The sequence below is a fragment of the Neophocaena asiaeorientalis genome, unplaced genomic scaffold (assembly GCF_003031525.2).
Source record: "Neophocaena asiaeorientalis asiaeorientalis breed wild unplaced genomic scaffold, Neophocaena_asiaeorientalis_V1.1 scaffold24, whole genome shotgun sequence".
NCBI classification, from domain to species: Eukaryota; Metazoa; Chordata; class Mammalia; order Artiodactyla; family Phocoenidae; genus Neophocaena; species Neophocaena asiaeorientalis.
In genome coordinates, this window is record NW_020185317.1 from 523,237 (window position 1) to 539,914 (window position 16,678).

Consider the following 16,678-nt stretch of genomic DNA (forward strand, 5'->3'; position numbering starts at 1 on the left):
AGGTACGCGGGCCTCTCACTGCTGTGGCCTCTCCCGTTGCGGAGCACAGGCTCCGGACGCGCAGGCTCAGCGGCCATGGCTCACGGGCCTAGCCACTCCGCAGCATGTGGGATCCTCCCAGGCCAGAGCACGAACCCGTGCCCCCCGCATCAGCAGGCAGACTCTCAACCACTGTGCCACCAGGGAAGCCCGATGACTAGGATTTTGATAAAATTAGATTGTGGAGAAGAGAAAATTTGGAATGGGAAAGGAAGGAAAACACCCAAAGTAAAGACGTGGAAAAAGGAACACACTGGGGGGCTATGTTTGGTTCCTTTGAAGAAGTAGTGGGTTTCCTTTGCTGTGCAAAAGCTGTTAAGTTTCATTAGGTCCCATTTGTTTATTACAAAACAAAGAAAAAAGGACTTCCCTGATGGTGCAGTGGTTAAGAATCCACCTGCCAATGCAGGGGACATGGGTTCAAGCCCTGGTCCGGGAAGATCCCACATGCTGTGGAGCAACTAAGCCTGTGTGCCACAACTACGGAGCCTACACTCTAGAGCCGATGAGCCACAACTACTGAGCCTGCGTGCCACAACTGCTGAAGCCCGCATGCGTAGAGCCTCTGCTCCACAACAAGAGAAGCCACCGCAATGAGAAGCCTGTGCACCGCAACTAAGAGTAGCACCCGCTTGCCACAACTAGAGAAAGCCCGCGCATAGCAATGAAGACCCAATGCAGCCAAAAAGAAATAAATAAAATTAAGAGAGAAAAAAAGGAAGTAATGGGAACATTTTGAGAGACCCTGTATTACGTACACACACACACACACACACACACACACACACACACACAGGAGAGCTGATGGTGTAAGATCCAATCCAAAACCCAGCAGCTTGAGACCCAAGAAAACGCCAATGTCCCAACTCAGTCAGGCCAAGGCAATTCCCTCTTACTCAGCCTTTTGACCTTCAATTGATTGGATGCGGCCCACTCAGTCTACTGATTGAAAGGTGAATCTCATCCAGGAACACACTCACAGACACATCGGAATAATGTTTGGCCAAATGTCTGGGCACCCAGTGGCCCAGTTAAGTTGACACATAAAATTAACAATCACAGACCGATATCAATGGAGTAAAATCAGTGCAAGCATCACTACAGAGGGTTAAGGATAACAGAGAGAATGATACAAAATGACATGGACAATTAGAAAAATATTACAAAGCTTGATATTTCTTATTAATAAGCTTATATAATGGACTTACCATTTGGTTTAATTTTTAAGAAAAGTGTTTATTTTTGACTCCCCTTTCAGATGTTAAATATGGCATAACTTTTTTCCTGCCTCTTTGTTTTGTACTCTCAAACAGTATTAACACAGGGTGCTTTCCCCAGTTCATTCTACTTGAGCCTATACTGAAACTTTGAGCTTTAAAAGTGATAAACGTCATGGGCTCTTTAAATGAAAATGTAAAGCGGTAACCATCTCCTTATTTAAAGTGAAATGTCTTTTCCCATAGTTTCTTGTGTTTTTCCCTACAAAAAACACTTGCTATAATATCACCCAGCTAAATTGACATCCATCTCTAAAGCCAAGCTTTGTAACTCTAGGGGTTTGTGACTTTGGATGTCACATTGGGGATTTGAGTATCAGTATGGTCCAAATACTCAACTTCGATGACCGTGGCAAGTAGGAATTATGGTTATGAGGATAGATTTTTTAGAAGAGAACAAATATTTGTACAGTGAAAGTTACCACAGTCAGAGCCTACTTGAGGATTCTCATTTTACCAGATGCTAATAGCTTATGTGGCTGTAGAAGTTGCCCCAGTGATGACATAGACTTTGGTTTCAGTCCCACATGAAGCTGATGGCCACAGTTTATTGGGTCAGGTTCATCTTAATGAGTAAAATGCAACTTAATATTTGGAGGTTTCAAGTGAATCCCAAAAGTCTCTTAGCAGAATAAGTTCTACACTTTGAAAAATATATTTTTCATTCATTAGAGTACTATATTAGTTATTTTTGTGACATGTCTCTTTAATTGCTTTGAAACAACTAATACCTCTTTGTGGTGGTTATCTGGTTTAATCACCTCCAGTTACACAGCAATCCAGGTAGAGATGAAATTAAACTCTAAATTTACAAATAACACATCGTTTTTAGAGTATCTCTTGCTTATTTTTCGGGGGGTACAATCTTGTTAGACCAAAAAGTAACTCACACAGAGAGGCAGAGGTGAAGAATCCTTCTAGGGCAGTATACCTTTCAGAATGAGAGAATAAAGCAGAGGTTGGTTTTGTGAATGTATTTTTGAGTAAAATGCTAAACTCATGGAATATTGAAGGAATTGCCCAAGTATGAAGATGGCCTTTGCCTTTTATCTTTAAACAATTGTCCTCTGACCAGCACTGACTCTTTTTAAAAAATGTAGAGTACTATTTTAAAATTTCATGGCAATGCCCTTCTATTCTACCTGAAATGTGCTGATTTGGATAACTCCATCCTTGGTCTTCTGCAGTGACGTGCTGATAAATGCTTAGCAATCAGCTCCTCAGGGGCGGTGGGGAGGAGGGCTGGTCTGTAACATTTGCCATTTTCCATGGTGTAAATTCTCCCACCATAGCCAATTTCAGGCTGCCGGCATCATCATCAACAGCTTGAGAATTCCTTGAGGTTTCACCATCAGTTCCTGTAAGCTGGTCCATGCCATCCCCAGCATGGCACTGGCTCCCCTATATTATACTTCTAACACCTAAATACCACTACTCGCAATACATAAAATACCACCCCCCTCCCTTTGCTAACATTTTACATCTGAAGTTTTGGGGATGTTTTACTTATTCACGGTGCCATGTGTCCCTGTTTTCTCTCCTAGCAACTTTAGATCTCTGATCACAGCAGTTTAACAAAATAACCTTCTTTAACTTTTTTGTTATTGATAGATGTCATGAGATATTTGGGACCACTCACTCCTTCAGATGAACCAAATGTTAGAAAATGTTAGCATGACTATTTTTTTAGTTACAATAAACTCTACTATTCAGTGCTTTTCATCTCCAGTATTGGTAATGGAGTTCTGTCTGGGATATAATGTAGAGAAAATGATAGCATGTTTATTCCTTATAATTGGGGAGATACTAGAGAGGGGACCAGGAGCTTAGATTTATATTATGGAAGGGAGAGAATGCGTGAGTAAATTACAATCTTTATAAAAATTAAAGTAGATTACAATGAACTTTTTGAGCATTTTAAGACTTTATAGAGTTGAGAAACTAGAAGTTAGAACAGATTCAATATGCAGTGCTGCTGTCTTTTAAATTATTGTTCTTTCTTTGTTTCCATAGCTCTTTAGAGAAAGAAAGATCTGATGATGTCTTTCTGGAGCATAGTTACAAGTGCTTTTTGTTTTATTTTGTTTACACGGTCTTTTAATACGGATTCCTGGTTTGGCAAAATGTTAAGTGGAAACAATTTCAAACTTCTGTAACTTAGATTTGTTGAGCCTGAGGTTGGTATTTCTTCACAAATACTGATGCCTTTTTCTTTTCTTAAAATAATAGAAGCTTAAAAAAAAGAATTGTGTAAAGAGAGAAGTGTATTTTGTTTGGCCTCACTAATATGGGCTCCATCCAGCCCATATTTTCTGACTCTGATCATGCCCTGAAGCAGCGAAAGGGTAGAAGCTTTTAAAATGAGATTTGAATTTGGGTATTTGCATTCCTTTCAGTTTTTGATTATATTGTTAGCCCTAGTCAGCCCTGGGAAGCTTGAGTGAACTTCCTTAATGAAACTTAACAGTAGGGAATCTGTGTTGTTCAAAATTTGCTTTGCTAGTGGCTAATCTGAAAAAGACTCCTTTTTTGATACAATTGCTTTTTTTTGATGTGGTCTGCCTTCTCAGCATACTGTCTATTCAGACAGTATTTATTGATACATGGTAGACAATTTCATAAATAAAGGCAGGCTATTCAAGAATGGTGACATAAAAAAATAAAATGGTGACCCAAATTAAATTTTTTTTAAAAAGGAATAGGTCAACTTCATTACTGGCTTGAACTAGTTAGGACATCCTATGGGAAAGTGATCCACTTTTGTGACATAATCGATTTGTGCATCACAAATAGAAATGTCAAGCCTAAAATTTGCACTGTATTTCTTCTATGCTTTGATCTTTGTTTTAAAGTAGAATACATCTTCCACAACTCAGTTGTGACCTCAGTCATCTCCTTTACGTGGATATAGCAAAGCACCAAGGAAGCCTGTCCAGGGTCACACAGGGAGGGGAGCAGAGCCAAAGCACATGCCAAGGAATTGCCTCTTCGTGCTGCCCTCGGCTAGCGCTAGTGTGCTAGCTGCGTGGTTTCGATAGTGGTCTTAATTGAGACTTTGCCCCCAAGTACTTGGCAGACTTAAAAAGCACATGTAAACAGTATACACATTCCATTTACTCTGAAACTGAGCTCCTTGTGGAATACAAATTAGCACCTATGCTCCAGCCACAGCCCACCCTCCAGCAGGGGAGCCGTACAGATGGTGCAGAGGATGTGCAGTTTGCTGTCCAGCATCAGTAGCAACCTTTTCAGCACTGAAACAGTGGTGAGGCCCAGCACTCCGAGTGACAGTTATTGTCGGCCTAATTCAATAAATACTTTTCTAAAATCAAGTACTGTGTGAGGGGAGTGGGAAGAACATCAAAAGGAAAAATAGGAGGCAGAAAGAATGGAAGAAAAAGAGGAGAACTATGAAAAGGAGAGGGAGGGGAAAGAGGCACTGCTCACTGGGCTTTGAAGTCAGAAAGATGGATTCAAATCTCAGCTTTATACTTTCCCAACTCTGCATTTCACTTAAATCTCGGACTGTCACCCAACTGTATTAAAGGTGAACAATAATGAGAAATCATTATTTATGAAATAATGAAAATCCTTATTTATCATGGTGGTGGCCGGCTTATGCGTTCTTCTTTGCTGACTTCAGTGCATCAATTAGGATTTGGTTTGGCTGCATTGTGACAGAGACCTATACAAAGTTTACTCTACAAGATTTTATTCTGTCACATGAAGCAGTTCAGAGATAGGCAGTCTGGGGCCCTTAAGGTGGTTTCTTTTTTTTTTTTTATGGTACGCGGGCCTCTCACTGTTGTGGTCTCTCCCGTTGTGGAGCACAGGCTCCGGACGCGCAGGCTCAGCGGCCATGGCTCACGGGCCTAGCCGCTCCGCGGCATGTGGGATCTTCCCAGACTGGGACACGAACCCGCGTCCCCTGCATCGGCAGGCGGGCTCTCAACCACTGCGCCACCAGGGAAGCCCCTTAAGGTGGTTTCTTAAGTTGTAAGAGCCTTGGCTCCTTACGGCTTTTTATTCACCCATCCCTCATCTTCAGGGTTCATTATGGCTGCTGGGGTTCGGCAATTACATCTTTGTTTCAGGGAGCAGAATGGATGAAGTACAGAAGGAGGGCTTTACCTTGTAAAAATCTCCTTGGAAAGGAGTTTTCCAGAAGTATCATGTGACCCTCTGTTTACATCTCATTGACCAGAACTTAATCTAGGCCATACGTACCTACAAGGAGCCTGGGAAGTGTGGGTTCACTGGTTCTCCTCTTTTTTTTTTTTTTGAGCTTTGTTTATGGGCTGCAGGGAGAACCACTGTAATCCTTAGAAAAACGTCTCAGAAGTTAATACCGTTATTATTAGTAATAATAATATTAACTCACATTTAAGGGGTCTCAGGTACTATGTTCAGAAATTTATATGAACCATCTCATTTTATCTTCCTTTGATGTAGGCGTTATTATACCTATTTAACAGAAAAGAAATTGTAGTTTGAAAAAGTTAAGTAGTTTGCCCAATGTTATGTCGGTAGTAAGTGGTGGAGCCAGAGCTCAGACCCAGGCTTGTCTTTTTCTAGATCCCAAGCATTTAATCACTACTTTGTCTCGGACTTCTCAAGTTTTAACTTGATAGTTTATCCATGTCCACATGAGGTGTTTTAAAACCTTTTATCCTATTTGTGGTATTATAGTCTTCAGCTCTCCACACTTTTCACCCAACACACACACGCACACACACACACACACACACTTCTCTCATGTATTTTTCTCAAATCTTTCAGTATTTCTATGCTTGCGTAAAAGAACGCGATTTTTAATACTTGGTTAGTTCATTGTCAGTTGTCTTCCTGTATTTTGGTCAGGAGTCTGTTGTTCGAGTTTTTGGCAGTTTATTTACCGAGCACTCTCTTTCTCCCAGATGCAGCCCTAAAAGCTATTAGGGAGAACAGGGTGAGTAAGAAAGGGTCCCTACCCTGAAGGCATTCACAGTATAATTTTTTATAGAATGGATTTTAGAGAAGCCTCTTAACGTCAAATTAGACTATGACACTCCATGTAAATCACAACTGACCTAGATGTACACACCCATTTGTCCTTATAATTACAAGTGATTCATCGTTACCTCTAAATGACCACCTGTTCCTTCAAAACATTCCTAAGACATTAGGTAAATAGGCAATTCTATTTTCATACTCTTTGTATTTTCCCCTTAAAACGACATGGCTAATATTATTGTTGTAGTAATAAGAGCTTAATCTTAATATACGTAAAGAGAATATTAAATTGACTATAATACCTATTATGTTGAAATGTATATTAAAAAAATGAATTTCTATTTTATGACATTTTAAATAGTGGCAGAAATAATATACATACATGTGTATTAGAAGCTCAACTCAAACGGGGACTAGTGTCACATTTGAGACCAGAGCCTGACAATACAAGCCTGTGTAGGGTTTATTGTTGGTGTACATTTTTACAAGATCAGAGAAGAAAGATATTCCACCTGATAGGTTATGGAAAAGGGAGCATTATCCAGGGATGTGAGGTTGGTGACTCCGTCCTACAAGACTTCCATTTAATCCAGTCTTTGTACCTGGAAATCGGATATCGAGAGAAGGGACAGACAAGGATTCTTGTTTTGGCCATTTCTCTGCTTTGTTTCTAGTGCACATTCTGCTTAAAGTCATTTTTTTTTAAAGAAGTCATTTTTCCCCCTATTTGGGAGCTACTTACAAATTATTTTGCTCTGTTTCCTGATTATCTACAGAAACATTTTGTTTCATAATGGAAAGGTGAATTTTTAATCAGCATAAATATACCATCTGCCCCTGGGATTTGCCTAGATGCATTCTCTCCTAGTCTTTAAGGTACGTTGTTAACAGAGCTCCATCAGTTCTTTTTTGCTTAGGTTATTTGGCATATATCATGTCTCCTGACATTTATCAGTAATGAGTCTCCAGGCTCTCCTAATAGTCCTTTTTATCTTGACCTAATTAACTTTATCTGATCATGGAAAACTTATATTTTCTAATTATCCTTGAGATGATGGGCTTCATTATTACCTTGAATGAATTTTACATTGCAAACTTAACACCATTTTGTTCCTAATGATAATGAAAAATAGCACTTACATCGAGTTTTAAAATTAAACAAACAGAATTTTTAAAGGCCTTTCTACATTACATGCAATCCTTACTGCAAAAATGAGGGAAATGGTTTATGCTCATGCGTGGTTTCATGTCACAAGTGATTCTGCAGTAAACATGACAGACATGGTTTCCTCCTTCCTATCACTTTATGGTGGAGAAATGTTTATTATGAATGAAGGAGGCATGTTTTTATAAGAAATCTATAGCCCAGAGAACTTAAGTGTCTTGCCCTGAGTCATTGTATGTGATAGAATTTATCTGGGTGTGTGATCACCCAAACTGGACCAAACTGGAAAAAAAGTAAGAAGGAGATTGTAAAGAGTCTTGGAAAACTGACCAAAGGGTTGGAATGTTTTTTCTATAGATAACAGGTAGCCATTAGAGGCTTTGGATTGGAGTGGAAATGTAGTCAAAGCTTTTAGAAAAAAAAATTCTGATAGTGAGGTGCCATTCAGTGAATAAGGTTGTAGAGATGTGGAACAACTGAGAAACTATTAATAATTATATGTGTAAGAGAAAACCCTGAAATAATGGAATGAATGATAGGCTGGGATGGGACAAATAGAGGAGACACTATAATGAGAAAATGGGGGAGGACTTGGTAGCTGATTACATAGAAGGAAAAGAGAAGTCAATGATGTTTGAAAGAAAAACTTGGTAATAACCGATAGCAGTAAGAGCAAAGAGCATCAGTTAAGAGAGAAGCCCAAATGTCCATTCAGGGGGCTTCTTTCTAAGATCCTATCTCTGATGACTGTATTTCCTAAAGCCAGGAACAATGTTCCTCCCTGCTGTCTTCATTCTGCATCCAACCTAAGCGTTGCTTCCTCTCTTCTGGTCTGTCCTGAGGGAAGAAGGAGAAATTCTCCCGAAGATTTGAAATTACGAGAAAATGGAGCGAAGGTTTTCACTCCAAAGTGGGTCTTTCCCTGCATGTGTGAAATGATAGGACCGCTAGACAGGTGTGTGCCATGTACGGAGTGTTGACTGAGTGGGTTGCTTCCTAGGCATTTTTTGTCGACCACAACTCACGTACCACCACTTTCATCGATCCCCGGCTCCCGCTTCAGAGCAGCAGACCCACGAGCGCGCTGGTGCATCGACAGCACCTGACCAGGCAGCGCAGCCACAGCGCAGGCGAGGTGAGTCCTGAGCCTTAGCGACCGACCTGTTGGCTGATAGAAGCACGGGATGTGGGGTTTATGGAATCGTGCTGGCTCTTTCTTATTGTTTTGTTTTTCTAGTTTGATTTAGAGACTATCATTTGGAGGCTGAAAGTGTTGGAATGTTAACGGGGTTTCTCTGGAAACTCATAGAGCCTAAATTACAGGTTTAAAAAGTAGGACATGTGAGGAAAGTTTGAAGAAATTAGAGATTTAGAAAAAAAAAAAATTCAGTGGATGGTGAGGGAATTCATAATGCAATACAGTGTTCAAGAGAGGATGATGATGAGCCCTTTTGCATACCTAAGAGCAGCTTCATAGGAAGCAATGAATGTAACTTTTTTAGGGGATTAAAATTAGGTTAAAGATAAGGAAGTTTCTTAAGTGAGGATTGCTGGATTAGATTAAAATCTTCGGCCAATGCTATGGGGTTGTGGCATCCTCACTAATATTCTTTAAGGTTAGGATATGTATGAGGGTTGATTTATGTACTCTTAAGTGCTTAGAGAAAATGGGTAGCATTAAGAATTACTAAAAGCTCTACCGTACTCTATTATACTTTGCTAGTTTGCAGTGTCCCATGGTAACCACATGAGGGCTGTCTAATAATCTAACCAGAAAAAAAAAAAAGAAAGAAAAAGAAAAAAGAGAAAAGAAATAATCTCTTCCTGTTTCCCTTTTTCTGTAGCAGGTTAAATAAATAAAACAGGAATGCTTTAGGTCACATATTTTCTCCTTAATAAAGACTTACGCTTTGAATGTCATATATTATCACTTGATATACATTGTTTCTAAAAATTCCCTTAGACAAGAAGAATTAAGATTCTTTTCCTGAATGCCATTTCCACGTTCCATCTATGTGCATATCATATTTTCAGTATTATATTGTATGTCAAATATTTTTGTAGCTTCTATTATAAGAAAAGATTATGAATGTAATAAATAACTGGATTTGATTCATCAAAATTCCACTCTTGGAATTTCCTCTCATGATTTACATACTGGCTCTAATGATTATGTGTGTTTGCTGGTTGTAAGTGAAGACATAGAAGAGTACACACGAGAAGCTCACATAAAAATGTTATATAAATCTATTGCAGGATGAGGTATGCACAAAAATATTCATGTTTTATGAGTAGCTAATAAATCTCTACCTGGCTGTCATATAAAACATTAGTGGTGAACTGGATGATGCTAATAGCATTCATCTAAAAAGCAGAACAGACCTCTCACCTTTGGACCTTGTGCATGATATGTAGCATATCAGGGCCCTGCCTCATTTTATCGCGCAACTAGTGCACTTTAGATGCTTGCCTTATTTGACGTCACAATATGACGCTGGCTGTTCAGTCTGATCAGGACTACATGCATGAGATTAGTAGCTATACTTATATTTTCTTTCAACTCCTCTGCCTCAGAACTTGAATTAGTTTCATGGTCTAGCAGTAGGGATACTAAGGTACACATTAAAATTTGAATGAGGACTTCTCTTCTTATTGACGGAAGTTGAGCAGTGGAACAGAGACGACCCCATAAAGACTCAGCATTCAGTCTCAGCGTTGTTAAACCCTTGAGGGGAATGTGCTTTCTGCCCCAGCTGTCGGAAGCACGCACATCCTGCAGTAATACACACGTTTATCACGGCTTGCCCACTGATAATGGTCTGGTTTTATGGTCTGGTTTGAAGAAGCAGGGTGTCAAGGAGAAGACCTTTGGCTGTTCTGGGAAATGATGACACAAGGCAACTTACTGACAGGAGGGAAAGTATATGTTGGTAGATTGAAATGATAAGTTTGGTGACTGACAAGGTATAGTTAATGATTGAATCTCTCCCAAGAGGGGCTGACTTCATTTCTCAGAGCCAATAACTCAAGAGAAGCAGAGTGGGAAATTTCTGGTTACATTCCCAAGTCTTCTCAGCCATTCTCTTAGACTTATTTAGCAAATATTGCAGGTAATAGAAATTTTGGTATCTCTTCCATCCAACAAATAAATACTTACTAAACACCTGTAGTGTAGAAACGTGGTTGGTGTGAGGGATACAAGTAAATAATGTATGTTCCTGTGTTCTTATTAAGGAGAGAATATATAAAACTAACCATAATCCAGATGAATAAGAATACAAGCAAAAAATGCTTTATAGACTGTTAATAATGGCAGCTGCTTCAGAAATGTACCCCGAGTGCTGTGGGTGCTCAGAGAAGGTGACATTTAGTGTCAGCTTGAAGGGAAGGGAAGGCTTCATGGAGGAGGGGCTGTTTGAACTACACATTGAAGAATGAATGAGAACATTCTTGAAGGATAAACAAGCAGTCGAGTGTGGGGACGATATTTCCAGCTTTAGTGCCTTTAGAAAAACCCTCTCTGAACACCTAACGGATGCAGTATGATAAAATGGTTGTGAGGGTTTGAATGGGTGGGAGTAGAAACTGTATTTTAAAAGTACCAATTTATAAATCCAGGAGGTTGTTTTGCCTTTTGTTCTCTTACTCTTATTCAACTGTTCTACTGTTGTCTTAAAAGACTTCTGTAGTATGGGGGGAAAATGCTAAAACAGAAGCTAAAGCAGTGTTAGAGTTTTCTGGTAAGATTATTAATGGGCGTTTTTATTTATCTCCTTGTATGTATGAGTTTCTAAGCCTATAATCAGTATGTAACTAATTCAGGTTGGGGCAACCCTATTTAGCTCCTCCACACCTGCTGTGATTAGCTTGCTGGTGTGGGAGGTTCAAACCAGAAAAAGCTGTTGTACTGGGTGCTCTAATAGGCATGTAAAATTGCTTCTGAGGAGGTAATATCCAACTCGGAAACCCACATGAAGACTGCTGCTCTTCAACCCCTCCTCTGCTGAGGCAGGGAATTCCCTGACCTGCCTTGGCCAAAAGAAGGTATATATCCTGGCACTGCCCGATGAATTTTGTACCACCCAAGTGTTCTCTCTGATTGTACTTTTGCAGGTTTGTGTTTTGTCGGGTAGAAGTTATTTCTGAGGAACAGGTATTCAGCATCTACATCCCCAAGAGGTGTAGGCATTTTGAGCTACTCCTCTACCATTTGGTCAACAGTTACTGCCCTGGCCCCTCTCAGGGACGTTATACCCCAACCCGTCCCCTCAATTCAGCAACTGAAGCAGAGCTTTTGAGAGTCCTGTGTCAGCTCTTCAGCTAGCCTCTGTTCTGATCAGTTGGTACTTAACAATGCTCATTGTCAAGTGTCCTGAACAACTTGGCTTGGGGTACTGATGTAAAGTATTCTAGGATTTGGTGCAGAACAAAAACACTGCTTGTGTTTGCAGGTAGGAGAAGATTCTCGACATGCAGGACCACCAGTTCTTCCCAGGCCATCAAGTACGTTCAATACAGTTAGTAGGCCACAGTACCAGGACATGGTTCCAGTGGGTATGTCATCTCTTTCCCAAAGTCTTTATCTTTGCTTTTCATGTCCGTGTGTACCATGCATTCTCTGCTGATACACTTCCCTATTGTCAGCCTGCTACATTTGCCCTGTACTGAAAAACTGCTGCATTATCCCTAAGAAATCGATTTGAGTCTCAAAACACTTATGTCTTGTAAAATCCTATAGGATGAGAATTTTTTCTACTACTCTACCTTACCTGAGTAGAACTATTATATTAGATTGTTGAAGTTAAGGAAAAATAAGTTCTTAAGGCAGCTGTATTGTGTGGTCATTTTAAATTAGGCATTTGGACAAGCATTTATTTAGTATATATCTTAATGCTTGAGACAGAGTTTAAAAGGTGTGTGAGCCTCACAAAATAAGAAAGCAATGATGGCACATTCTTAAGGGCTTTTGTAGCAAATGCAAGACAGCAAAAGTCTCCAAAATTGTAAAATAAAAATAAATGAATGTAGGCAAATTGGCCTAAAGAACAACTTGAGTTGTTAGTAAAATGATGAGGTTGAAGTAGATCAGTTTTCAAACCTAGAGCCCCTAAGGCAGGTGGAGTGGACAGACTGGCAGGAGGCCAGATGGACTCCCTGTTCCATCTTAAATTTGAGCAACTCTCCATTTGTCTGGTTTTGCTTTAAATTTTTACTTTTTTAAGAAAGACTTTACCATGAAATATAATGCAGTGCCCATGTCCTAAAAGGTTTGACAGTCACTGAATAAGAAGAAACCTTGGGTAGAAATTGAACAGTCTATGTTTTATTATGCTGTTACTCATATGATACTAAATGCTGCACATAGAATTTTAAAGTACTATAAAATTGTCGTTTAAAAAGTTATCTAGTTTCTGATCTTAGGATGTAAAAACTGCTGACAAAACCTCAATTATAAAAATGTTTTTATTATATGTGGTGAAATGTGCAGTTAGGGACACTTTGAGTTTGACAATGGGATTCCATACTAGCAGATAGTATTTTTTTTATTTTATTTACATTTTACTAAAATTAGCATGATACAGCTAAAATCTGAAGTGGCAAATGTCTAGAGAATTATACTTCTTTTGAGTGATATTTTGTTAAAATAAGGCATGTTTCTTGATCATATTTATGAGCACAAGAGTATTGACTGAACTAGGATCTCTGATGTTTGAGAATTCAGACACTCAGTTCTGTAATTTAAATATATCTGTATTTCTGATTATAAATAAATGGAATCAAGATGAATTATCTTAAGTAAGCAAATTACTTTCTTGACAAAAGAGTATTAACAGAGCCTTTAGTAAACGTTAATTAAATTTAAAATTTCTGTAAACATTAGCCAGCCTTGACTAAGATATAGATTTTCCTTTTAAAATATTATGTACATAATTGATGATGCTGGTCGTCTTGTAGCTGTTGGTGTAGTTGGTTGGTAAAGAGCTACCCTGTGGCTTAATGGCATTTATTTCCACGTAGAATTTGGGAATGGTTTGCCTCTGCATATTGGTAGTTGCTGCTGGCAACTACGGTATTTTAGCAACTCTTGCTCTACCTCTTCACCTCTGTAGGTGGCTGACATTTAATCAGAAGATGGTTTTCCATTTTTAACAATTGCTTATAAGGTTGATTTTAGTAAGCAGTAGCATAAAACAATCAGTATCTAGAATCTTGTTGGTGATCTCATCTTGCAATTTGATAATAAATATGGCTCATCAGATGAGTTTAATGAGTGCTTAAGTCAGTCATACCTAACAGATCTAAGTCCAATACTCATATAACAGGATAGACACAAATTGGAATTTAAGCATCTATAGTGGCTCTAAACTATGACTTTGAATACAAGGAATATTAACCAGAAAAACAAAACTTAAAAAGTCTGGATTTATGTGCATAAAATAACAGATTTTAAAATATTGTTACATATGTATGTTTTTTCAGCTTACAATGACAAGATTGTTGCATTTCTGCGCCAGCCCAACATCTTTGAAATTCTACAGGAGCGTCAACCTGATCTTACCAGGAATCACTCACTCAGGTAACCATAATATTGGTATTTCATTCAGGTTGCATAAGCCCCAACCATTAAATCTTCAGTAACACTGATAATTGTCTTGGAAATTCACTCTTGCTTTGTGGCATTCTGAACAAAGACATCTTGTACACAAATACCTTGTTATTAATATCAGGTCAATGTAGTCCTGGCTTTTCTCTGTTAAGTATGAGGACTGAATGAAACTGACTAAAGAACCTGGAACCAACTTTAAAGAAGAAATATGAAAATTTCACAGCCAAGAATGCATCCTAGATGTGCAGATTATAACAAAAATAATAAGACACTGCCTATTAGAATGTAACTTGAGTAAACAAAAGTAACATAGAGTTTATTGAATTGAGATTTATAAAATCCTAGACTTGGTATTCACAATTTTCCATAATAAAAACACAGTGGAACCCAAGGAAGAAATCTGATCCTCTCCAGAGCCTAGCATTCCCCTGCAGGAACCCTTTCTTCTAAACAACTCTTCAGTGCATCACACTTTAAGCCCAGTTTTCCTTTCCTGAATACATGCTGTTCCTTTTCCTTGGCAACTCTTCTCTTCTTCTATGTTTGGCAAGATTTTTCTTTTTAAATTCAATGTAAGATGCCCCTCCTTGAAGCCTATCGGCCCCACTGTGGACTCTCAGGCTCATGATCTAGTGTAGTATTTCTCAACTTTGGTGTGCTAGGCATCAGAGAGGTGGAGATGGAAAGACGTGGGAGTTTCTGCTGAAAATCCTGCATAACTCAAAGCCCATTTGGTCTACATGCCACGTTAACTGACAGGAATACATTTGCCCAATGGTGCCATCCTGCCCTGTGGCAGTGATTCTCAAATATTGCTCCACTAAGTTGCGTCAAGCTGTTTTTATCAGCATTACTGGGGAGTTTTATAAGGTACAGAATGCCAGGTCTTGCTTCCCCCAACTCCTCTCCCTTCTCTGAATTTATACCCTCTGTCCTCCCATGCCCTGCCCAGAAATTTAATTCAGGAGGTCTGGGGTAGAGCTCAAGCATTTAATTTCTTAAAACCTCACTGTAGCTTGTTCGGGGTCTCTTCCCTCCGCCATCACTGAACTGCCCTGGAGACCGAGGGGAGGGTAGCCTCACTGAGACTGCCAGGTCTGGAGGGGCCCCACCAGTCGAAGCTGCGACAGTCCTTGGGACTGCGGGCCAGTTGTTTCAACAAGTAACTTAAAGACAAAATGGAAAAACAAGGAGGTTTGTGCCTGAGATCATGTTGATGTGAAGCCAGGGATGGCCACCTTGTGCCAGTGAGTACAACTTGGAGGAGCTTCAAGATGGCGGAAGAGTAAGAGGCGGAGATCACCTTCCTCCCCAACGATACACCAGAAATACATCTACACGTGGAACAACTCCTACAGAACACCTACTGAACGCTGGCAGAAGACCTCAGACCTCCCAAAAGGCAAGAAACTCCCCACGTACCTGGGTAGGGCAAAAGAAAAAACAGAGACAAAAGAATAGGGACGGGACCTGCACTAGTGGGAGGGAGCTGTGAAGGAGGAAAGGTTTCCACACACTAGGAAGGCCCTTTGCGGGCGGAGACTGCGGGTGGCGGAAGGGGGGAAGCTGCGCAGCAACAGGGGTGCAGAGGTCAAAGCGGAGAGATTCCCGCACAGAGGATCGGTGCTGACCGGCACTCACCAGCCCAAGAGGGTTGTCTGCTCACCCGCCGGGGCCGACGGGGGCTGGGAGCTGAGGCTCAGGCTTTGGTCAGAGTACCGGGAGAGGACTGGGGTTGGCAGCGTGAACACATCCTGCAGGGAGTTAGTGCGCCATGGCTAGCCAGGAGGGAGTCTGGGAAAAAGTCTGGACCTGCAGAAGAGGCAAGAGGCTTTTTCTTGCCTCTTTGTTTCCTTGTGCGCGAGGAGAGGGGATTCAGAGCGCTGCTTAAAGGAGCTCCAGAGACTGGTGCGAGCCGCGGCTATCAGCATGGACCCCAGAGACGGGCATGAGACGCTAAGGCCGCTGCTGCTGCCACCAAGAAGCCTGTGTGCAAGCACAGGTCACTATCCACACCTCCCCTATTTTTGTGGTACGCAGTCCTCTCACTGTTGTGGCCTCTCCTGTTGCAGAGCACAGGCTCCGGACGCACAGGCTCAGCGGCCATGGCTCATGGGCCCAGCCGCTCCTTGGCATGTGGGACCTTCCCGGACCGGGACACGAACCCGTGTCCCCTGCATCGTCAGGTGGACTCTCAACCACTGCGCCACCAGGGAAGCCCTATTTTATTTTATTATATTTTATTTTATCTTCTTTGTTCTTTCTTCCTTTTTTTTCTCCCTTTTATTCTGAGCCGTGTGGAGGACAGGCTCTTGGTGCTCCAGCCAGGCATCAGGGCTGTGCCACTGAGGTGGGAGAGCCAAATGCCCTCAGGCGACCTACACGCAGAGGCGGGTCCAAATTCAAAGCTGAACCCCCGTAGCTGTGCGAACAAAGAAGAGAAAGGGAAATCTCCCCCAGGAGCCTCAGGAGCCACGGATTAAATCTCCACAATTAACGTGATGAACCCTGCATCTGTGGAATACCTGAATAGAAAACGAATCATCCCAAATTGAGGAGGTAGAATTTGGGAGCAACGATATATATTTTTTTTTTCCC

At 40.6% G+C, this 16,678-nt stretch overlaps 1 protein-coding gene across 2 annotated transcripts in view; it reads left to right on the top strand.

Annotated features, from left to right (window-relative positions):
• HECW2 (HECT, C2 and WW domain containing E3 ubiquitin protein ligase 2) overlaps positions 1–16,678 on the top strand; it is a 258,616-nt gene that overhangs the window by 144,337 nt on the left and 97,601 nt on the right. For both annotated transcript variants that reach the window (XM_024733635.1, XM_024733636.1), the window contains exons 14-16: positions 8,474–8,608; positions 11,925–12,027; positions 13,954–14,050. In XM_024733635.1, the coding sequence (XP_024589403.1) occupies positions 8,474–8,608; positions 11,925–12,027; positions 13,954–14,050 (335 nt within the window). The remainder of the gene's footprint in view (positions 1–8,473; positions 8,609–11,924; positions 12,028–13,953; positions 14,051–16,678) is intronic.